This window comes from Macaca nemestrina, chromosome 1, assembly GCF_043159975.1.
Source record: "Macaca nemestrina isolate mMacNem1 chromosome 1, mMacNem.hap1, whole genome shotgun sequence".
NCBI lineage: Eukaryota > Metazoa > Chordata > Mammalia > Primates > Cercopithecidae > Macaca > Macaca nemestrina.
In genome coordinates, this window is record NC_092125.1 from 97,503,574 (window position 1) to 97,528,707 (window position 25,134).

The window sequence follows — 25,134 nt, forward strand, 5'->3', positions numbered from 1 at the left end:
GACTGCAAGGCTTAACCCCCATGCCTATCCCCTAACAATGAAGCAGGATAACTGGAAGAGGGTGTAAGATGTCCCTTTGCCATATTTAATCCATCAACCCGTATTAGCTGAGTGGCTCTTCTTTGCAGGACATTATGCAGAGGGGTAAAACCTGATCCTGCCCTCCAGCTGCTTTCCACCTAGCTAGGAAAGGAAGGCCCCAAGCCCCAAGTCCTTGGGGGAAATATGTCCTCTCTCTGGCCTCAAAAGCCACATGTGAATAGGGGTGCTGGTGCAGACAGTGTCCTCCAGCCTCACTCCTAAGCTCTGGAGGCAGGCACTGAGTTGATCTAGTCTGCTATTTGATTCCCCGTGCCAGCAAAAGCATGACACAAGAAGGCTCTCAACAAATACCAGGCTGATGAATCCATGAGCTAATGAAAGAATCAGTGGATGAAATTTGAGTCAGAGGAACAATCACTTAGAGATTTGCTGCATTTTGACTCTAACATATACCATGCAGATGTACCCATTTCCAAAGCCTAGGAGAAGTCCGAGTGTTCCAGGTCCTCCTGAGGCCCATCCTCTCAGAGCCAGGCAACAATAACTCAGGACCCCGCATCGTTTTCAGATGTCTTTAGGGCTTGACTTTTGCCTCAAGTTTCTTAAATCCAGCCCTGGAAATGTCAGAATGGGATTCACGAGGGAGTGAATCTTGCCACTGCAGGGCATTTCAGATACTATAACCGGTGGATCCTGCCCTCTTCACCCAGGACAAGATCACAAAAAGTCAGACTGACATCAGCATCACCATCACGACGATCAGAAAGTTTAAGCCTCAGCACCTCCCATTCGTAAGCAGATGCCTCTGATGACTGGAAAAGAAGAAGAGCCATCAGGGAAGATTATAGGCCTGACAACTCACTATGTGATTAAAATGTCATTCTCTCCCTGGCTCCCTCTGAGCCCCTAAACGAGAGTCACACCAGCCCACACTCTCCTACACCCTGTGCCCATCCATCCCTCATCATGCTCCTAGAACGCCTTCCAGGTCAAACCCTGAGGAGGCAGCACCAGGGCCCTCCTACAGCCAGGCCAGGCCCATGAAGCCTCCCTGACTCGCCCCATGGCAGGCGAGGGTGAAGACACACCCTGGGTGAGACTGGTGGAGCCATCTGCCCTCCTCATACCTCCTGTGCGTGTGCTGTTCAGAACCCTGAACAGCAGGCCAGCGGGGAACACTGGTTAACCTGAGGACAGTGTGGCAGGGTCAGGAGAGTTGGACACTCTCATTCCCGTAGCCCTGCCACATACCCTAGAGCCAGGCATCTCTGCTTCCTCACTCAGGAAAATGACATTCTGGACAGTTGGTCCCTGGTGGTGGAAAAGAGCCCAGGCAGAGAAATACAGCAGATCAGGTGCGAGACCTAGCCCTTAAGTGACGTGAGACAAGTCACTTCCTCTCTCCTGAGCCTGAAAAGGGTTGGGTAAAGGAACCCTGGATTACCTTACTTCCAGTCTGTGTTCCAGGCTCTTTCTCCATAGGCTTCCCACTGAAAAGCACCTCACTTGCTTCTTAGAGACTTATTTTTAGGAACAGACTAGGCTCAGTTCACTTGTTCCATTTCACAGAGACTCTGATCTGAAAGCTCCCAGTAAGATCCAGCTATGCTAGACAACATAGCAGCCAGTACATCCTGGCTGCCAAGAACCTCTGTTTTATAATTCTTGCTCGGCAAAGCACCATCATGCATGTGCCCTCCATGGGGCATGAGGAAATTCAAGGGAAAAAGACACCATCATGCAATTAAGCATGGCAACACAAAACAAGCCAGATTTTTCCCTTTGTTTCCCGTTAAGGTTAGTAAAAACAGCACCTTTCAGGCTTGTCTGTGTGTGGTCTTTGCATTGGCCTTTAAACTCTCATTGAAAAGAGACTATTTCTTTATTATTTACTATGCAACACCCAAGACAATGCCATTAGCAGTTAATTATTACTCAGCAACATGGACTCTGCCCTCAGAAACATGTTTTATGCCCTTGCCAGAAAATATCCATGCACAGCCTTACTGACTCATCCTCACAATGGAATGGGAGAAGAAAAGGAGAGTCGCCGATAAACTCTATTCTAACCACGCCTCGTAATTTCTCGTTTAGTTACAGCTGGAAAATGAAATGCTGCTGCCTGAACCAGCAGAAGGATTGGGCATGAAAGGAGAAAAGAGGGACAAAAACCATAGCGGGGCCTCCAGCCCTACTCTCCTCTGAATTCACTCACACAATAAATGTTTTACTGACCATCTGGCTAAGAGCTAGGTGGTCTGTTCCCCCCAAACAACCCCTATGTCAATCTGTAAAATTTATGATTATTTAAATATGTATTTTAATAGAATACTGCACTGAATTTTTTCAAAGTACTTTGATTTCTATTATAGTCTGACTTCCACAGTCCATGTGGCAATGGGAAGTTCATCTAGCATCTCTTCCCTGTTTCTGCTTCCCAACGACTCCCCCTTGAGAACTGGTGCCCTTTGGCCCTCACTCATTCCAGTCTCACCCTGCTACTTCACTGCAGCCTGGAGCAGACTGCACATTCCCAAAGGGCATGTTTTATATTTGTGTTCATCCTTCCCAACATTAACAAAGCATCTACTATGTGCTGCACACCACATCTTCTGAAATCCCTGCAACATACGGAGTTCTCTGCTGTACATCTGGCCTCAAAAATGTTAAATGTGTATCAATCAATAGATTCTAGCTTAATACAGAAAGAGCTTGGTATCAACCAAACTAGCAAAGAAATGAAGACAGCATCGGTAAGTAAAACCCACTAAACGGTGAACCCTCATGTCACCATTAGGCATTCCCAATTCCTTTATCATCATCAAGTATGTTGCCTTCCGACGCAGAAGCATTTGACAGATTTCCATTTTACCACATTTTCCTCCAAACATGACTGGGGGAAAGGCCAGACCAAGAACTGGTAAGAGAGTGTATAGATACAGAAAACCCAAATCTTAACAAAGCATTGAGGCACTGATAACTGTTCTCTAACTCCCGCATTCACACAACCAACTCTAAAGACCGTGTCCTATCAGCAAAAACCTTTTAATCTCATTTACCCCTTTGGTCCAACAGTCTAATTTATTTAATCATTTTGACAGTGGCTTACTTTTTATTTAGAGCCAATTATGTACCTGGCCCCAGACCATGACCTATAATGGGCAGGGACAATCAACGATATATGACTGCTCTCTAGAAGCTGACAATCTGGTTGGAAAGATAAAACTCAATCCAAGAACAACAAGGACTTATGGGCTATACATGAAACAAGATTTCATGAACAAGATTAATATGGGCCAGAGTAGTTAGGGTATGCGTCATAGAAGAGAAAAAACCCAAGAAGTGAAAAAAAGGATGTCAGAAAGAGATGAAAGGCATTTCAAGACAAGAGGGTAGGCATGAATGAAGGAAAAGACATGGCAATAGAAATGGTAACTGGGGAAGCTGGAAGAGAATTCAAAGGGGTACCCAGTTTGCATGAAGCAGAGGATGAGCATTGCAGAAGAGGAATAAATTTAAAAAAGAAAAAGTAGGCTAGAGAATTTTGTTCATGTATTTATTTAATGCATACATACTGAGCCTGTCATATGTGCCAGGTACCATGCCAGGTGCTGGAGATGCTGGGATGCAATGGTAAACCTGACATTACCAGTGTTTTCAAGGGTCTAGGAGTATGGCCTCGTAGAGAGAAGGCAAGTACACTGGTGATTAAAGGACAGAGTGATAAATGCAATGAGTAAGTGCGAGGTACTTATGGGACAGTAAATATGGAGCACCAACTTCATGCTAAGAAATAGTAGTTTGGTATTAACATTAATAATTGTCAATGCGATTATTCATGATGACACCTTCCATTTATTGAATATCTACTATGTGCTAGGTACTATACTAAGCACTTTATATATTGTGTCACTGAATCTTCAGAGACCCTCTAGTTACTACCCCTATCCCATTTCACCACAGACAAAGCAGATTTTACAAAAATCATGGAACTGCTAAGCGGCTTCCATAAGTCCAGAGAACATCATCTCTGGCTTTTCCTCTACCACGAGGCACAAGCAATCCCAGTCCAGACAAACCTCATAGGAGTGATTGGATAGGGTTAATGCAATACACCCAAGGGAAATGCTGCTGGCCAAGTCCTCCAAAACAATGCTGGATATAAAATTCCAGCTCCTGCAAGGTCACTTTTTCAGGACTGAATGTGCCAACCCAATTTCAAATGGCTCTCATAGGATAAAAATGAAGTTCTACTTCCTAGAGGAATTAATATGCCCCTCCTGCCTCCCCTTCTGTGTCTCCCAGCCCTAACCCCCGAGGAAAGCAAGGGCTGTTGGCGAGACACTGTCTCAGATCTAAAGACCAGACCAAAGGTAAAGAGAACACTGGCAACCTTGCCAAATCCCCAGGACAGCTTTTATGTGCTCCTTTTGATCATCTGTGAGATCATTTAAGAAAAAAAGACCATTTTTATATCCAAGAGCCCCTCTGGAACAGAGTACAAACCTTGAAAGGTTACAGGAAACTTTTCCACAGACATGGAACTTCCAGCAGGAAAGGAGAAACCACAGTGCCCTTTGAGAAAACGTCTCAACACAAAAAAGGGCACAGCCAGCACTGAAGATTAGTTAAATATGGGGAGGACTTTCCTCAGCCAGAGAGAGGGCCTCCCAAACCACTTCAAACTCACAACCTACAGAGATTGACCAAACAGGTTCTCTGCAAACTAGACTGGGCAGAGCATCCTGCAAACTCTCCTCAGCCAAGGGAACAGAATCTCTGCCCTATTAAAGTAGTAATGGCTGTTTTGCTTCCTTGTTTTTTCAGAGAGATGGAGACATAGAGGGGTCTTGTGAGATGGTAATTGGGAAGTTGGGAAATTGTGTTTGAAAACCAGATGGAGATGAAAAGAGGAGTCTGAGATGGGAAACAGGGCAGATATATCTGGGATGTTTATTTAAGGCTATGCATGGGGAGCTCTGCAAGCAGAGTGTGTATATCTGACACTTGTTGAAGTGACAGCCCTGGATCTCTGCAGAGCCTGTGAGACGGGAGGCCTCAGCAGCTGTCACACTCCAGTAAGCTGGCAGCTCTGCCTTGGCTCTCCTGGCAGATCCCTGCCAATAGCTCAGATGGAAAGGTAACCACTTAATTGAAAAGAAAGAAAGAAAAGTAAAGAAACATCTAAAAGAGAGCAGCAGAACCTAATACTGAGAGGAAGGGGTGAGAAAACTGTTATCTCAGGCTTTAGAAAAAGGGTCAGGAAGAAATAGGAAAGATCTAGCTTGATTTCTGGAAAGGGCCCCTTTTCCCTGGCCCCCTCTAAAATCAGGATTCTTTAGGGAATTGTCAGAAGAGAAGGGAACAACTCAACTAAATACAGATGGAAACCAAGAGAAGTTAGAGTCTCTTGGCTGCTATTCAGCAAGATAGACAAACACTTAGTAAATGGTCAAGGCGAAAAGGAAGCAAAAATAATCCATCAGCACGAATTCTTAAACACTCTCTCCTTACTCCATTCAGACTTGATTGCTTGTCTAGCTCCCTTTCTAGCTCTCAGGCCATTCCCACTTTATCTCTTAGAGCCTTTTCAACAGCTTGCATACCCAGCAACTGCGAGTTCCCTGGGTCTATCCCTTTATGCCCAGAGACTGGGACATGCTCCAGGACAAAATGCCCCAGAATCTAATCTCCCTTCACCTCAGCTTACCTCCACTTCAGCCTGGAAGAGCCCTGAAATCTGCCTTAAGATAATTCAGAAGAGACAACCTGTCACTTCTGAGATCTAGAGCTCTTATTATTATCAAACAACCCAGGCTTCCAGCTTTAGCTCCTTTCCAGCCACTTCACAGCATCACTCCTTAAGGCATTTCGGTATTTCTTGCAGCCTGAGAGTCATCTTTTTACTACAGTTAAGAAAAATCTGTAACTATTGTAACTATCCTACAACATCCTGAATGTTCCCAAAAGCTCACCGTGAGTTCTCTCATCACAGGAATTTTTCTGCAGAGGCTGTCAGTTCCTGACACATGGGTACACTCCTGACTTTTACCTGGGGCCAAAGTGGCATGTTAGATAGAGGGTCTGGCTGAAATCAGGAGACTGGAATAATTGCCTTGCTAAGTCTCCCCCATAGTCTCTATAAAGGAAGGGAGGATATGCTCTGCTGTGCAAAAACTCAGGAGACCTGAGCATTAAACTGAAAAATAAAACATGTATCAGATCCACACAGAAAGGTGCAAAATCACCTGAGGAAAACAGAAAGGTGCCCAGGCTGGTAAACCTGACTACAAGTAGATTGAATTATTTTAAAAATCTATATTTACATATATCTAAATCAGCAAAGGGATTGGCCAGTGGAAGCACAGAAAAGCTGAGACATTAGGCAAAGAGGCAGTGCCCACTGAGGCACAGGCCAGGGAAAAGTGGCCTTGCCCAAAACCACATGGCAGGGGACAGCCTTTCTGTGGTGGTAAAGCCAGGCTTCAAGCCTCTTTCTTCCTCTGGTTCCTCTAACACAAGTGCCATTTGTATCCCTTGTTCTGAACCTACTGTCCCTAATGACCAGGCCTGTTGCACCAGGCCTTATGCTACGCTCAGAGTGCCTTCCTCCCCACCAGCTACACACCAACACAAAAACCCACACATCATCCCTTTTGAACTTTCCTGAGCCCTTTCCCAGTTCAATAGGACAATCTGCAGAGTAGCAACTTTCACACTAGAGTCTAAGACACTTCTTGAAAAAACCCTGGAAAAAGGCAGTCAGGTTGATGGTTCAGACCAGCAGTTGTCAAGCTTGAGCACACATCAGAATTACCTGGAGGGTTTGTCAAACACAAATTGCTGGCCTCACCCCCAGAGTTTCATATTCCATAGGTGTTGGGTGGGGCCTGAAACTCCACATTTCTTACAAGTTCCCAGGTGAGCCTGACACTACTGGTCTGGGGATCACATTTTCAGAATCACCGGTCTGGACTATTCAGATAATCCAGGACACAGAGGTGGGAGCCCAAAAACACTGTCATTAAAAACCCCAGACAATTTCCTTAACTTCCAGGGGACAACCACTCCCTATCTAAGTAGCAGTGATATAGAACCCACTAGCTCAGCACCAACCACATGCCAGGATCTACATGACCACTTTGGCCTGCATTATCTAATTCTATATGAGTAGGGTAATACCTAGGCTAAATGAATGGTGTGACTTCAATGACATTATTACCATAATTAAAGTTAATGGGCCAACTTTCTTCATTAGAAAGATCAAGAATGAGTGGCAAACACAAAGAGGTCAATTACAGGATCAATCTGAGTTGGACTCTCTCTTACCCTCAGGCCTCATCAATGGGAGAGGAAGAGGAAGAGAATGTAGCCAGCTATCTAGGAGAAAGCAGCAAGAATTTCTGGAATCCCTTATCTTCTTCTGCCAGCCCAAACACAGATCCCTCAAGTAATTCAGTAAATCAAAGAAGACATGCTAAAGAGTCCTGGGGGACTGTACCTCCATGTGGGCAAAACCTGGTAATCTCAGATCTATGGGTTGTGGAGAGGAAACAGAAAGAAACAAGCTGTGCAGCTGCCTTCACAAACACCTACACTATGGTGCACTCCACAGAAAACTCTTCCAAGCAGGGAAGATGCCCCCAGGAAAGAACAGTCAGAAGCAAGCTAGGAAGAAACCCTACCCCAGGAAAGAAGCAAGTGGGGCCAGGGCAGAAAGATCCTCAGAGTAGTGCCTGTCTCTTAGGGAACTCAGGGATATTTTCCAATCTGATGCTCCTGTGTGAATAGTGTCCGTGGTATGGGGCACGCTGAGAAAATCAAAGTGATGCCAACAGAAGAGCTGCTTTACATAAGGCTGATACGGACGGGCAAGTCCAGTCATGGCGTGTTAGACTGCGGTGGACTGGGGAACAACTCTGTCGGATTCTGCTTACAGAGTCTCCCACAAAGGGCCCCTGCCCATTTGGGACTCTAGAAAAGTAACATGATAGGGAGACATTGGTTTTGGAAAAAGACACTGCCCTCAAAAACCCTGATGATGGTTACCCTAGCATCTCATCCCCCTTCCACTGCTCTCCTCAGACCATCAGAATGTGACCAATTCCTGAGGTTCTCAGACATTAAGGGACAGAAAGGTAAACACTGCATGTTCTCACTCACATATGGAAGCTAAAAAAAGTTGATCTCATAAAAGTAAAAAGCAGAGCAGTGGATCCTAGAGGCTGGAAAGGGTAGGGGGAAGAGGGGAATAGGGAGAGATTTGGTAAAGGATACAAAATTACACTAGATAGGAGGACTAAGTCCCAGACTTCTACACCACTGCCAGATAACTATAGTTAACAAAAATATATCGAGTTTCAAATAGTAGAAGGAAGATATTGAATGTTCCCAACACAAAGAAATGATAAATGTTTGAGATTATGAATATGCTAATTATCCTGATCTGATCATTATATATTCTATATATAATGATATTAAGATATCATTATATACCCCATGAATATGCATAATTATGTCAATTAAAAATAAATAAAATCAGATTGTTTAAAAAAATATGTTCAGAGAAGAAAGAAACCTTGAAGTTGAAGAGCCCATTCAAGCAGGGAAGGACAGCTGATAAAACTAGAGATGTTTAGCCTAGAGAGATAGCAGAGTCAAGTATCTGAAGGGCTATCACAGGGAGAAGAGATGAAACACGTTCTATGTGAACATGGCCAGAGAGGGGCGGGGAGGGTAAGACAGAGACTGCTAAAGTTACATTATTTTTGTAATATCTACTACAAAAAGTTAAGCTCCGCAAAATCTCACTTGGCATCAATTCAGAGGCCTGGATTACAAAAGGGTGAGAAGCTCACTAGCCATGCCCTAGAAGGTCTCCATGATCTGGAACTGGCCCCTCTTCATCTTCACTAGAGGGTGTTCTCACTCACTTCACTCAACACAAACCATCCCTCTGTTGCTGGGAGGGGCCCAGCTCACTGCTGCCTCCCAATCTTGTACCTGCTGATCCCTCACCATGAACAGATCTTGGCAAGCCTGGCTCATTGGCAATATTCAGGTTTTAACTCAAAATGACCCCTCCTTAGAGAGGCCTTCCCAGACACTTTCAAAGTAGCCCTACCTGGCCTTCCCCAGAATCACTCTCTGTCACATCACCCTCTTTATTTAGATAAAAATAATTTTCTCTTTATTTATTTTCTCTTTATTTTCTTCACAGAACTGACCACTCACACTCTCTGATGTTACCCTGTCTACTGTGTCTTTGTATTATAACCAGCCTTTCCCATTTGAACATAAGTTCCATGAGAAGAGAGATCTCACCTATCTTATTTACCTGTTTCCCAGTGCCTAGAACATTCCGTCATACTGATACTCAAATATTTGTCTATTAAATGAATATTTGTTGAAACACCAAGCATAGTCAACTTCTTTGAGTAAGAGAAATCTGATTCTGTATGCAAAGGTGTTTCCTTATCCATCCAAATTACGGAAATTAGTTTGCTTAAGGTAAGAATTAACAGACTACTAACAAAAACATATCAGTTTTTTCTACAATAAATAATTAGAAGAACTAAATGAGCACCTTAAACTTTTTCCATGTTTCAAATAGATGAAGTCTGCCTAGACAGGAACACATTTTGGTTTTTTATAATGGCATTTTCAAGTGACAATTTCTGGGTAGTTATTAATAGCTGAAATGTTCAACATATAAAAAACCATTCTTAGACCTCCTATTGTAAGGGAAAATGACATGATACAACTATCATAACACATATACTATAATGCAAATTCAAACTTTATATACACGAAAAACACTAAAATAATATATTCCCCCCCCCCACCCCCGAGATGAAGTCTCACTCTGTCACCCAGGCTAGAGTGCAGTGGTGCGATCTCGTATCACTGCAACCTCCGCTTCCTGGGTTCAGGCAATTCTCCTGCCTCAGCCTCCCAAGTAGCTGGTACAACAGGCACAAGCCACTGTGCCCAGCTAATTTTTGTATTTTTAGAGATAGAGCTTCAGCAGGTTGGCCAGGTTGGTCTCGAACTCCTGACCTCGTGATCCGCCCGCCTCAGCCTCCCAAAGTGCTGGGATTATAGGTGTGAGCCACTGTGCTTGGCCTAAAATAATCTTAACCAATTGTTCAACATTTGAAAATAAAAATAGAGACATTTATTACACTGTTATCATTCAACAAAACTCACTGCACTTCAAGGAAGGTACTTAAGACCACTACACATGCAGCCCACATTCAAACCACCTCTGTCATTTTTCCCAAAGATTTGACAGAAGCCAGCCAGATTGCCCTCTTGTGCTGATGTTGAAAAAATTTAGGCACCTTCAACATTTGCCAGAGTCAAGTTGTAGGCTGTGTGGCATATATCAGAGCCCACAAACAAGAGTGCTGCCCCTACACTCTAAAAAATTCTATTTCGATAAAGCAAGTGATCCAGGTCTTATAAGATATTAACAACAGAGCATTAATCAAGCATTATGGAAATGGCCTATAAAGAGACAGTGTGTGAGCCCAATTCCAGCAACAGAAATATAGAGAAGAATTATCTCATTAAGCAGAAGTTTGTGGAACAGAATACTGAGTAGCTTTCCAGCAGGCCACAGATAATTTACAAAATGATTGCAAAGGGCACCATTTGCTTATACAAAATAGCATCTTTTATCTAAAAACTCCAACAAGCCATTTGACCAGAGGCTGTTTTTGTTGAAGTCTTCAACATGAGAACTGGTCCCAGTTTTCAAGAGTCCAGCCACTTTCTCTACTAGGCAGATGGGAAAACAGTCAACGGGTAATTAAACTGGTTTTGGCTTTGGGCTGCTGCTAGTTTTCCTTGCTAGGAAGGGGCTTCTTCACAGTAAGATGGTAAGCCAGGGATAATGACAAGAATATGTTATACCACCACATTTTACTTGGCCCTCGGAACTCCTCAAAATGCTCTCTTATTTCTGATTTCTACATGGCCTCATGAATGTAGCTGAATCAAGCAGCAAACAGCCTGGCATCTGCCCAGCACATCACATGGCATCATAGACACGGGAAATTTTCAATCAGGACAGCAGGCAAATGTTCATGGCTCTGAATATGGCTACAATTGCAAGGCTACTCTGATTCCGATCCAGCTCAAGAATTTGCCTAATCCCCTCATTGTCACTGACCTATATTTCCATGAACTGTCTCCAACATCCTCTACTCAGCCATTTTCACAGATCTGTAACACCTCTACCATTGGAGAGGGTGGTAGAAAGCCAAACACATTCTCATACTCAGAGAGTATAATACTGGGGGGCAGGAGGAGTCAATTTGACAATATAAGTGTCAAAAGCATTAGAATTCTCCATACTCTTGGATGTAACAATTCCATTTAGAAATTTATTCTTAAGGAATAATTCTGAATGTATATAGTGATATAACTACAAAGATGTTGACAACTGTGAGAAACTAGAAACAAGCTAAATGTCAAAAAATGGGATCTGGTTAAATAAATACATGCATTAATAGAATGTAACTATACTCAGCCATTAAAAACAATGTTGTAAAGGAGTATTTAAAGATGTAATCATATAAACTATTAAGTGAATAAAGAAGACCACAAAACTTTATGCATGGTGGCTGAGTATGGTGACTCACACCTGTAATCCTAGCACATTGGGAGGCCTAGGCGGGTACATCACTTGAGCTCAGGAATTCAAGACCAGCCTGGGCAACATGACGAAGCCCCTCTTTACAAAAAATACAAAAAATTAGGCAGGTGTGATGGTGCGGGCCTATAGTCCCAGTCTCTTGGGGGGCTGAGGCGGGAGGATCACTTGAGCCCAGGAGGTCACCTCTGCAGTGAGCTGAGATCAGGCCACTCCACTCCAGCCTGGGTGACAAAGTGAGACCCTGTCTCAAACAAACAAACAAATAAGCAAACAAACAACAACAAAAAAAAAACTCAACAACACAAAAAACCTTTATGCATAATAACATTTCATTTTTATTAAAAACACTCCATTTTTGCAAAAATTGCAATCTGAAAATCTGAAACAGTGTCAGTCTGCTCAGGTTGCTATAACAAAGTGTCATAAACTAATGGCTTAAACAACAAACATTTACTTCTCAAGTTCTGGAGGCTGGAACATCCAAAATCAAGGTATCAACAAACAGATCCAGTGTCTGGTGAGGGCCTGCTTCTTGGTTTGCAAAGGGCAGTCTTCTCACTGTGTCCTCACACAGCCAAGAGAGTGAACTTGACTCTCTTTCACTTCTTCTAAGGACACTAATGCCATCACGAGGGACCCACCCTCATGACCTAATCCAAACCTAATTATCACCTCTTGATATCCCATTGGGGGTTAGAGTTTCAACATATGAATTTGGGGGAGACACACTCAGTTCACCCCAAGAAGATGTGTAACAAAATACTTAATAGTGGCTATTTCCGGCCAGTGGGAGAGATCTGGTTTTTGGGGTTTTTTTTGTTTTTTTCTTTATCTTTTCAAAACACTTTATACAATATATATGAGTCAGGCTTTACATTAAAAAAAAAAAACCCAGAAATTGCTGTTTAACAATAATTAAATGCACTGTGGAAACATCTCACAGGGTTAAACACCCATCTGTGGGATGATCACAACATCCCAGAACCAAACGCAATGACATTAGGATTTCTGCCAGTGACATGCATCATAACATGGTGCCAACCAGAATATTGCTTCACTGAGCGTTTATTAAGGTCTTAAATAAATGGTGCTGAATATAGACCCATCGCACCAGGAATACCCCATCTTGATGCCATAACTACAAGTGTTATTTTAACATTTACAAAAAATATGTAAGTAAACAAAAAGTTAAGCAAAGCAACTATGAAAGGAAGAGGAGAAGGAAGACTTTGCTTTTCTAACCTCCAGGCAGCAACTTATCATCAGGCTTAGCCCCTTCTAGGACCTGCTCCTAAAGCTTGAGAACAATCTCAGAACTTCAGTAACTCCTTATCTGACAAGGATTCAGAATTAAAATATGATTCCAGAGGAGGGAGAGTGCACACATGCTTTCTTTCTGGAATTTGCATGCATAAGGTTTTGTTTTTCCTCCACCACAAATCCCATGACATTCCTCATTATTATATTTGACTTTAATATTGTAAGTACATATGCAAAAATGCAACTTTTGAAACTGCATTACTATCCTATAAGTGATTATAGCAACCCTAGACAGTAGGTGAGAATGCTCATTCCTACAGAAAATCAGAGGTAGAAGCCTATGCAATGTGTCCCAATGCACATGGTAAGTTAATAGGAGAGCCTAGCTTTCAGGACACAGCTGCTGACTCAGCAGTCTCCTCACATTCCAGGCTTTTGCATACCTGGCTGTTCAGATAACCCCCATCAAGACCAGAGTTCTTCAAGGCACCAGGTTATTGACCAAAAGGCAAACGTAATCTGTATGGCCACCAATTCTAGGAAGTAGGGCAGAATTATGTTACCACAGAATGAAACACAAGCTGACAACTAATGTCACCAAATACAGTCAGTATTACAAGCTGCATCCTCCCCAAAGATGTCCACATACTAATCCCCAGAACAGTGAACATGTTACTCTACACGGCAAAAGGTACTTGGCAGGTGTGATTAAATTAAGGCCCTGCAGATGGAGAGATTATCTGGATTAGCCACTGGTACAATGTAATCACAAGAGTCCTCAAAAGTGGAAGAGGGAGGTAGAAGAGATACATCTATGGAAGAATGGTCAGAGAGATGCAATAATGCTGGCTTTGAAGATACAGGATGGGGCCACGAGCTGGGGAATATCAGCAGCCTCTTGAAGCTAGAAAAGGCAAGGAAAAGGATTATCTTCCTGGAGCTCCAGAAAGAAACAGCTGTGCCAGCATCTTGATTTTAGCCCAGTGAGACCCACAGTGAACTTCTGATGTACAAAACTGTAAGATAAATGTGTTAAGTCACTAAGTTTGTGGTAATTTGTTACAGCAGCAATAGAAAATAATAAGGAGACTATATTGATTATTCAACAGCTGAAATCACGGTTCTCACTGCAACACAATAAAGAGGACTACAGCTTTGATTTAATCTAACTTTCTTCCTTCAGTCAGTCTCAGGGGAACTACTGGAAAACACGGCTGCCAGGTTCTCTCCAGGCATCCTATGGAGACCTTTCCCACTGTGTGGGACATGTTATTGGTGGAGGAGAAAGGATGTTAGTTAGACTGTCCCATGATGTGGTGGAAAGAGTAAAGTGCTGGAGTCAGACAAAGTGGGGTTTAAATCCCAGCTCTTCCACATACCAGATGCAATAATCCATCCAAGTCACAGTTTTCTTAGCAGTAATAATGTAAAAATACAGGCCAGGTACATGTTGTTTTAGTGCACTTCGCTTTGTTGTGCTTTACAGATACTGGGGGTTTTTTTGTTTTACAAATTAAAGGTCTGTGGCAACCCTATGTCAAGCAGGTCTATTAGTGCCATTATTCTAACAGCATGTGCTCACCTCCTATCTATCACATTTTGTTAATTCACACAATATTTCATACTTTTAAATAATCATCTCTGTTATGATAATTTGAGATTAGTGATCATTATTGTTAGTAATTTTTGGAGGGCACCATAAACTGTGCCCACATAAGGCAGTGAACTTAATCCATAAATGTGTATGTGTTCTGACTGCTCCACCAACCAGTCATTCCCCTGTCTCTCTCCCTCTCCTCAGGCCTCCGTATTCCCTGAGACACAATAATATTGAAATTAGGCCAATTAATAACCCTACAATGGCCCATCAGTGAAGTGGTCACGTGAAAGGGAGAGTCATACCTCTCTCACTTTAAATCAAAAGCTAGAAATGATTAAGCTGGGTAAGGAAGGAATGTCCAAAGCTGAGATAGGCCGAAAGCCAGGCCTCTTGTACCAAACAGTCAAGATGTGAATGCAAAGAAAAAGTTATTGAAGGAAATTAAAAGTGCTACTCCAGTGAACATAATAAGAAAGCAGATAAGAAAGCATAATAAGAAAGCAGAGCAGCCTTATGGCTGATATGGAAAAAGTTTGGACAGTCTAGATAGAAAAATCAAACCAGCCATAACATTCTCCTAAGCCAAAGCCTAATCCAGAGCAAGGCTCTAACTCTTCAATTCTATAAAGGCTGAGAGAGGGAAAGAAGCTGCAGAAGAAAAGTACAAAGTTAGCAGAGGTTGGTTCATGAGGTTTAAGGAAAGAAGCTGACTCTGTAACATAAAAATGGAAGGTGAAGTAGCAAGTGCTGATTCAGAAGTTGCAGCAAGTTATCCAGGAGATCTAGCTAAGATCACTGATGAAGGTGGCTACACTAAACAACAGATTTTCAGTGTGGATGAAAGAGCCATCTATTGGAAGAAGAGGCCATCTAGGACTTTCATAGCTAGAGAAGAGAAGTCAATAATTGGCTTCAAAGCTTCAAAGGACAGCTAGTGATACAGCTGGTGACTTTAAGTTAAAACCAGTGCTTATTTACTATTTTGAAAGTCCTGGGGCCCTTAATAATTATGGTAAATCAAGTCTGCATGTTCTCTATAAATGGAACAACAAAGACGGCATGACAGCACATCTCTTCACAGCATTATTTACTGAATATTTTAAACGCCCTCTTGAAACCTACTGCTCAGAAATATATTCTTTCAAAATATTACTATCATTGACAATGCACCTGGTCACCCAAGATCTCTGATGGAGATGTTCAAGGAGATGAATGTAGCTTTCATGCCTGTTAACACACCATCCATTCTGTTACCCATGGATCAAGTAGTCATTTTAACTTTCAAGTCTCATCATTTAGGAAATATATTGTACAAGGCTACAACTGCCATAGACAGTGACTCCTCTGAAGGACCCAAACAAAGTAAACTGAAAACCTTCTAGAAAAGATTAATCATTCTGGATGCCATTAGAACATTCATGATTCATGGAAGGAGGTCAACAGGAGCTTGGAAGAAGTGAATTGCAGTTCTCCTGGATGACTTTGAGGGGTTCAGACTCCAGTGGAGGAAGTAACTGCACATGTAGTAGAAATAGCAAGAGAACTACAATGAGAAGTGGAGCCTGAAGATGTGACTGAGTGGCTACCATTTCATAATAAAATTTTAATGAATGAGGAGTTGCTTCTTAGGGATGAGCAAATAAATTGGCTTCTTGAGATGGAATATACTCCCTGTAGACACGCTATGAACATTGTTGAAATGGCAACAAAGATTCAAATACACTTAGTTGATAAAGCAGTGCTGCAGAGTTTGAGAGGACTGACCCTAATTTTGAAAGAAGTTCTACTGTAATGCTATCAAACAGTATCACACGCTACAGATAAATATTTGGTAGGAGGAGGACTCAATCCTTGCAGCAAATTTCACTGTTGCTTTATTTTAAGAAATTGACACAGGCACCTCCACCTTCAGCATCCAGCACCCTGGTCAGTCAGTAGCCATCAACATCAAATGTACCTTGTTTTTATACGCACTTGGAACCAAAATATTTGTGTGACTCACTTTACTGAGATACTGGTTTTATTGCAGTGGCCTGGAACCAAACCCACAGTATCTCCAAGGTATGCCTGTACCAACTTGACAGTACTGTGACCAATTATAAGGTTAAATGATATTATGTATGAAAGTACCCTGCATAGTGACTGTCAGGAAGCATACACTGTAAATGATGACTGTCGTAACAATTATTGTAATAATCTATCTCTTTCTGGGCCTCTGAGTAAAAAGTCATGTGACTTTGTGTTTAAATCTCTCTAGACTCTGGTTTCCTCCTCTAGTACATGAAGAAGGCAGATGGGTCTCTGACCATCTCACTGTACAGCTCTGAGGATTAAAATAACAATGGAAATGGAAGCATTGTGAAAAATACAAGCCCAATGCAAATGTAAAGTGGGGCTTTTTTCAACTCTATCCAGGAATTCTCCAGAGTCCTTCATAAGAGCTGGCCTTTTCAGGTCATCCCCAGAAAAGATGTTGCATACACTTGAATTCAACTCAGACCATACTCAGTGGTCTACCATGTTTCCTGTCTGATACAAGGAAAGTACTGAACAAAAATCTTTGAGCGTCTGAGATACTGATGGCTTGTGAAGCCATGAATGAAATAAATTGGGCATTTTGGGCTCCACCCTACAAAGGAAGTGTCCAAATCCATCCCCTAATTCCTGGCCATCAGGAAGCATCCACTCCAGTTAGCAGTTCATGTCAACATTACCCCCTAATTCAAAAGGCCCTTGATAACTGTTATGCAGGGGCAGCTGGGACTAGAAAAGCCCTTAAAAATAAGAACCAGAACTTCACAACAGGGGAAAATAAGAGCTGACTGAATTAATCTTTCAAAATGAAGTAAAAATTATGCAAATAAGTTTATCTAAAATGTAAAACCTTATTTAAAATGTGAAATATTTAGATCATATTGAATTTTGCATTAATTCTTAGGCTACACTGAGTTACTGATTTATTGTTGTAATATTTTCCAACATCACTACATAATAACATGACATCCTTTACTACATCTCTGACTTTCATGACATTACTATACAGAGGATAATTTTTGCAGAAATTATTTAAGAGCTTTAATTTTCTCAAAGGTGTGTCTTAATATTCAAAGATATTCAAATCCTTCTCCTTTGAAGTCAGTTTCTTGTCAGCATACTGGCTGTTTTTCTTGCCAATTATGAGTGGGTCTAACCCTGCCCAGTCTTCTTTTGTCTGTTAAGTTGTTTGAGCAGTTCTCCAGCAATCCTTTTATTGACTACCTATAATCCTACATCTTTTGCAAGATTTGCAATTTCACTTGGAAATACATTTGCATGGAAATTGCACTGTACTGCCAGATCTGAAAGCAGAATGCTGGCTGATAGACCTTGAGGATAGCCAAGAATAGATACTGCTGTTAAGGGGAGGATGACTGAACAGGAACTGTTTTAGTTTTCTGCTTGCTGCATAGTAATGGCCACAAACTTCAAGGCTTAAAGCAACACACATTTAGTATATTCCAGTTTCCCTGGGTCAGGAGTCTGAACACAGCTTACATGGGTCCTCTGCTCAGAGTCTTGCAAAGCTGCAATCATGGTGTCAACCAGGCTGTGTTCCTTTCTGAAGTGCAGGGGTCCTCTCCCAAGCTCACGTCGTCGTTGGCAGAACTGAGTTCCCGGTAGCCACGGGACTGAGGCCCCATTTTCTTGCTGGCTGTCAGCTGAGGGCCATGCTCTGCTCCTAGAGGCCCCTGTAGTCCCTTTCCACATGTGCCTCTCACATGCACAAGGTCCCGTTCCAGGCTGCTAAAATGGAGTCTTAAATAACGTAACACATTGGCCGGGCACGGTGGCTCACGCCTATAATCCCAGCACTTTGGGCGGGCGGATCACAAGGTCAGGAGATCGAGACCATCCTGGCTAACACGGTGAAACCCTGTCTCTACTAAAAATACAAAAAATTAGCCAGGCGTGGTGGTGGGCGCCTGTGGTCCCAGCTACTCAGGAGGCTGAGACAGGAGAATGGCATGAACCCGGGAGGAGGAGCTTGCAGTGAGCGGAGATCGCACCACTGCACTCCAGCCTGGGCAACAGAGAGAGACTCCATCTCAAGAAATAAATAAATAAAATAGATAAAAATAAAATAAAATAACACATCATGGAGGGGGCTACACAGGGCCTGGCACATTGGAGGTCACCTTCGGGTGCATTTGCCACAGGGATTGTTTCTATAAGTGATGGGTTCATTAGTGAATATTCAGATGTTATGATCACTCTTGCTTTCCTAGGTAACACATCATTCAGAAATCCAGATAATGAACACCTGCATAATGCTGGTCCTCACCTCTAAGATCCATGCTGTCCATTCCCACTGTCATGGCTCTAGTTTGGGCCCCTACATTCTTGCCAGCAGCCAGCACTAATAAATGGTGTCCAGCCTTTTCTCCTCCGAATCCATCCTCTGCATCGCCTCTAGAGAGAGCTTAGCAATCTGCAAACCTCACCATATTTATTCTCTGCTAAAAATCTATCAATAGGTCACTACTACCAGCAGGATGAGGTCAAAGCTTTTTAGCAGGCAAGTCAGTGCCTTCATGATCTTATTGCCTGAGATATCCAGTGTCAAGTCCATCTCTCTCCAGCCCTCCCTGTGCTCTCTCACCTCTAGGTCCAGGATTTCCCTCCCCACTCATCCACCCTTCTGGATCTAAGTTCAAGGATCACAGCCTCTGTGAAGCCTGCTTTGACTTTCTCAAGAAGCTTCACATAATCTTTCTTTACATTCTCACTGAATTTTTTTTTGCATAATTGCTGCAGCATTTACCCCAAATGCTGGTTTCCAGGTCCATCTTCCCAACAGACTGGGTGCATGTGCAGGCAAGAATCAGCTTTTTCCTTCCTCTGTCTTTAGCAGTACCAGAAAACAGACTATGGCAATGGCTGTAGAACTGCTGTATATCTAGCACAGCATGACAAATAAGAGCACAGATTATAAAACCCCACAGCCTGCATCTGAAAGCCAGCTAGCCTGCTTCCTAGCTGTGTGACTCAGGGCAGGTGACTCAACTCCTCTGTGCCTTGGTTTTATCATCTCTAAAAGAAGAATCATTTTCATATCTATTTCATAAGATTGTTATGAGGTGTAAACAAGCTACTATTTGTTAAGGAACTAAAAAAGGACGTAACATAAGATTAAGACCATATAAATATTTGTTACATAAAATAAATACCCAGTAACAACGAGATACATGCAAAGAAAGGAAATTCATTCAAAGAAAGGAGAGATGCCACACAGGTCCGGGAGATGAGCTAATGACAAAACTGTTATCAAAATTTTTCAGCTAAAAAAGAAACAGTATATATAAGCACTAACCCCCTCCCCACCGCCCCCACCAAAAAACCCTGCAAACAAATAGGTAAAGCAAGAATGATAAAATCCTGGTAATTTCAGGACCTGAGTGATAGGTATAAACCTGACTAAACTAGTCTCTTTACTTTGGGGTATGTTTGACAATGCTCAGAATGAAAACAGTTTAAATCTAAATAGGCCAGCATAGGCTGAGCATCCAGGAAGTATAAGAGCACCTAGGCAAGGCTACAACTTTCACACAGAGAAAGAAGCCTTTCCCTTCCACTGTTCATAAACTGACCAGCAACCCTGGTGAGCTGAACGAGGTGCTTCTGGACGGGCCCTTTCCAGCTGGGTGGATGCCATCTTCTGTTATATGCTGGTCTCTAGAGACGGCGTGACGCAGTGGGAAAAGCCCTGGCATCAGGAGGGGTGAGTGTCAGTGCCAGCTCTGTCACTTACTAGCTACCTAGCCCTCCTGAGCCTGAGTCTCCTCACCTACAAAATGGAAAACCCTACTTCACAGGGTTGCTAAAAGGATTGAGTGATAATATATTAGCAACTAGCACCATGTTTGGTGTATGGCACATACTCAGTAAACATATTTTTAAATAAAAGAATACAAAACTAATCATACTCTTAGCAAGCACATCATTCAGCAGTCACACTCTTCCACCTTTACTCAAATGGAATGAAAACTCATGTCTACACAAAAACCTGCTCACAGATGTTCTTGGCAGCTGTATTCATAATTCCAAACCTCGGAAGCAGCCAAAATGTCCTTCAGCAGGTGAATGAATAAGTCAACTCTGGTGTATCCAGACAATGGCATATTAATCAGCACTAAAAAAAAATGAGCTATCAAGCCATAATAAGACCTAGAGGAATTTTAAATGCATACTACTAAGTGAAAGAAGCCAATCTTAAAAGCCAATCATACCTACTGTATGATTCCAACTAAATGACATTCTGGAAAAGGCAAAATTATAGACAGTAAAAAGATCAGTGTTTGCTAGAGATTGGGAGGTGGAAGGCAAGAATAAGCAGGGGACGGAGGATTTTTATGGCAGTGAAACTATTCTGTGTGAAACTATAATGGTAGATACATGTCATTATACATTCGTGCAAACCCACAGAATATACAACACCAAGAATGAACCCTCATGTCAACTATGGACTCTAGTGATAATGATGTGTCAATGCAGGTTCACCAGTTGTAACCAATGTGCCGCTCTGGTGTGGAATGTTTTAAGTGGGGGACATCGCGCATGTGCAGGGGCAGGAATATATGGGATCTCCATACTTTCCACTCAATTTTGCTAAGACTACTCTAAAAATAATGTTTACTACTTTTTTAAAAAATAGAAAACTCACATCATTTAGTTAAAAATATGTTCAAATAAATTAATATAAACTTCAAAATAAATGAGTAAATAAAAAGAGTAGGCAAACTCAGTATAAAACTACAGGTCAGAGAACTGCCCCGCAAATTGAAGTGTAGGAAAACCAGCAGAATGAGCTACACTGACCTCAGACCCATGGCTGGTTCCCTTCATGCCAGTGGCTCAAATGTCAGACTCCGCAGCCAACCTACCTGGCAAAACGGACACCACCACAACTCACCCGAAAGATCTGAAAGGGCCATGCATGGGCTGGCCTCTCTTCTGACTCACACAGGATAAATCACCCTCTGTAACAAACGCTCTGGTTTACTGGCCTTTACTGCCATACCAAAGTCACGTGAAAACTGCTTTCAGGAATCAGGGTTAAGTTCCTAATTAACACAATGGCGTAATCCTTGGGGCTCAGCTAAGCCCTGACTCCAGGGCTATTCCAAATTACATAATCTACCCTCCTCCCCATATCACCTGCTGGATTAAAATTTTTAAAGTTCTCGGCAGGAAGGCTGGTCAATGCTTACCACTTAGAGGCAGAGAAGAAAATATGCCAGTATATGGGCAGTTCAGCAGCAGAACCACCAATTTTTAAAGTGTGCTGACATTGTCCAGATAGAATTGGAAGGAGGTAGATGCTGAAAGGCAGATATTCCAATGAGGCAGATTCTCCTAGGCATTTATCCAATTAATTTGAACGCTTATGTGCACATAAAAGCCTGCATATGAATCGCTATAGCAGCTTTATTCATAATCATCAAAATCTGGAGATAATCAAGACATCCTTGAATAGGTAAGTGAAAAAACTGTGGTACATCCATATTACGGAATATTGTTCAGCAATAAAAAATGAGTTATTGGCTGGGCACAGTGGCTCACGTCTATAATCCCAGGCTGAGGTGGGCGGATCACCAGATCAAGAGATCAAGACCATCCTGGCCAATACGGTGAAACCCCATCTCTACTAAAAATACAAAAAGTAGCTGGGTGTGGTGGCACGTACCTTAGTCCCAGCTACTTGGGAGGCTGAGGCAGGAGAATCACTTGAACCCAGGAGGCGGAGGTTGCAGTGAGCCGAGATCACATCACACCATTGCACTCCAGCCTGGCAACAGAGCAAGACTGTCTCCAAAAGAAAAAAAAGCTATTATGCCACAAAAAGATATGAAAGAATCTTAAGTACATATTGCTAAGTGAAAGAAACCAGTCTGAAAAGGCTACATTTTCTATGATTCTAATTACATGTCATTCTAGAAAAAGCAAAATTATAGGGGTAGTAAATAAACCAGTGGTTGCCAGGGGTTTGGAGATAGGATTTGGGAATTAAATAGATGAAGCACAATGGACTATTTGGGGCAGTGAGATTATTCTGTATGATACTGTAATGTAAGTATAGGACATTAAGCATTTGTCAAAAACCCATAGAACTTCATAGCACAAGAGTAAACCTAAATGCATGCAAATTTTTTTTAAAAATCATTGAGTGGGAGGTCAAGGATCCCAGGATGGAATGTAAAATGTGACCCCCCAAAATCTAAATGTATTACAAATGTATGAAATAACCTCACTGAAGGAAGTGAGAAAGTAAGGTGCTGACAGAAGTTACCTTAGAAATCAGTGGAGTCTATACAAACTAATGGCAAAAAGAACTGTACATAAGCACTGTACTATAGCTGAAAAATTGTTCCCAATGGGGGTATGGGTTAATGATTCTGATACTACTACATGCGTACACTGGAAGTGAACAATTAAGCAAATGGGTGATGGGAGCACTGGGTTTCTAACTCCTTGGGGGGATATTACAGATAAGCAAGGGAGGAAGCTAGAATGATTTATGTGATATGGATCAGAATTGGAGACATCAGTACAAACTCATGTTTAGCTTAATATAGATGGCTACATATAGAAATATTCATGGGTATTTGTATATTTAAGAGGTAGCATACACATATTTCTTTGCTCTATCAGCTGAGAGGGCCTAGATGCAAACACACTCCAGCAGGAACTAACTGACCGCCCCCACCCCCACACCTCCAATCCTGCTATCTAACACCATGCCTTCAACAAAAGGAGTCAGGGCTCTTTGCAGAAATGCTGGACTCAGGAAATACAGCAGATGAGCCTGGAGTACTGTGTAGTGCCAGAAAGTTAAAACGTGTTCAAAACAACCAACAATGATGGGGCAAGAGGATACAAGAGCCAAATCTAAGAGTCTTTAGTGGCCAAATTAAAACAATTTGAGCAATGGAATAAAGAAGTACTTATAATACAAGGTATAAAACAAGTATCCATGACTCTTTACTGATAAAAATAAATAAATGATTGAATAAAGCAATAAATGGGAGAGGACAGACAAATCTACGCAAAAGAATTCCAAATACTTGACATAACTGTTTTAACTGTTTAAACTGCCCTTAAGGAGGTAGAGCATAACTTTCCACTCTGTAAGTGCAGACCATGCATAAGGACTTTTTCCTTTTTTTCCAAAAAGTACTGCATGGAAAGAAAAACAGTAACTTTACAAATACTATCTCAAGCCAGGTGATCAAGGTTAACATCAATAGTGATAAGTCATAATGATAGTATGTACCCTTCAAATTATATGATTATATGATAAGAATGCCATCTTACCTCTCTGTCTTCCTCCCAAAAACATACTAACCATGAGGAAAACATCCAATTCCAGTTAAAGGAGATTCTACAAAACAGGCCTGACAATAATCCTCAAAATTGTCAAGATCACCAAAATTGTCAAGATCACCAAAAATCTGAAAAACAGTCACAGCCCAGGGGAGCCTAAGGAGGATAAGAACGAAATGTGGTCCCAGACAAGATCCGGGAACAGAAAATGAACACTAAGGGAAAACTAAGGAAATATGAACAAGTATGGATTTTAGTTAATAAGAATATATCACTATCAGTTCATTAATTCTAACAACTGTACCATACTAACATTAGATGCTAATAATAGGGGAAGTTGGGTGCTGGGTATACAAGAACTCTCTGTACAATCTTTGCAATCATTCTGTAAATCTAAAACTATTTTATAATAGAAAGTTTATGTAAAAAAAAAAGGGGGGGGGTGGATGGAGGCCAGGTGTGGTGGCTCACACCTATATTTCCAGCACTTTGGGAGGCTGAGGCAAGCAGATCACCTGAGCTCAGGACCAGTCTGGGCAACCTGGTAAAACCCCATCAAAAATATTAGACGGGTGCAAAAGCAACTGCGCTTTTTGCCATTACTTTCAAAGGCAAAAACGCAATAACTTTTGCACCAACCTATACAAAAAACTAGCTGGGCATGGTAGCATCCACCTGTGGTCCTAGCTACTCGGAGCTGCAGTGGGAGGATCACTTGAGCCTGGGAAGCAGAGGTTGCAATGAGCCAAGATTGCACCACTGCACTCCAGCCTGGGTGACAGAGTGAGACCCCATCTCGAAAAACAAAACAAAACAAAACAAAAAACAAAAACAAAAACTCCTATTGAGCAAGGGTGAACTTGTGTTTGGTTAAAAATAACACTCAACTAGCAGGCAGAGAAGTCTGCTGCCTGAATAGCAGAATCTCAAGGCTCAGTCTCAACATCAGCATAGTTATTTAAATGATTCATATTTAAATGATTCATGACCATCCATTGGTTAATCTATGCAAAACCTTGAAATGAAAAAAAAAAAAAAACGAACAAGGAAAAAAAAACCCTTCCTCACCTGACATAAGGGAAAGCACATACATATACCAAAGAGTTGGCTGGGTCACAGAAAAGAGTGATATATGCCAATAATCTCCAATGGTCACCTGCTGACGTTCCACTTAAACCATCCGCCTCATCAAGATTATTCCTGTAGGACA

General features: G+C 42.0%; 1 protein-coding gene across 6 annotated transcripts in view; it reads right to left on the reverse strand.

Moving 5' to 3' along the window:
• Positions 1–25,134, reverse strand: part of C1H1orf226 (chromosome 1 C1orf226 homolog) — a 320,202-nt gene that overhangs the window by 193,979 nt on the left and 101,089 nt on the right. Inside the window, exon 1 of one of the 6 annotated variants that reach the window (XM_011770216.3) lies at positions 1,487–9,897. The exons of the other annotated variants lie outside the window; for them this stretch is intronic. Coding sequence (XP_011768518.1) covers positions 1,487–1,522 — 36 coding nt within the window. The 5' untranslated portion in view covers positions 1,523–9,897. Of the gene's footprint in view, positions 1–1,486; positions 9,898–25,134 lie in introns of those variants that run through there. 6 annotated transcript variants of the gene reach the window in all.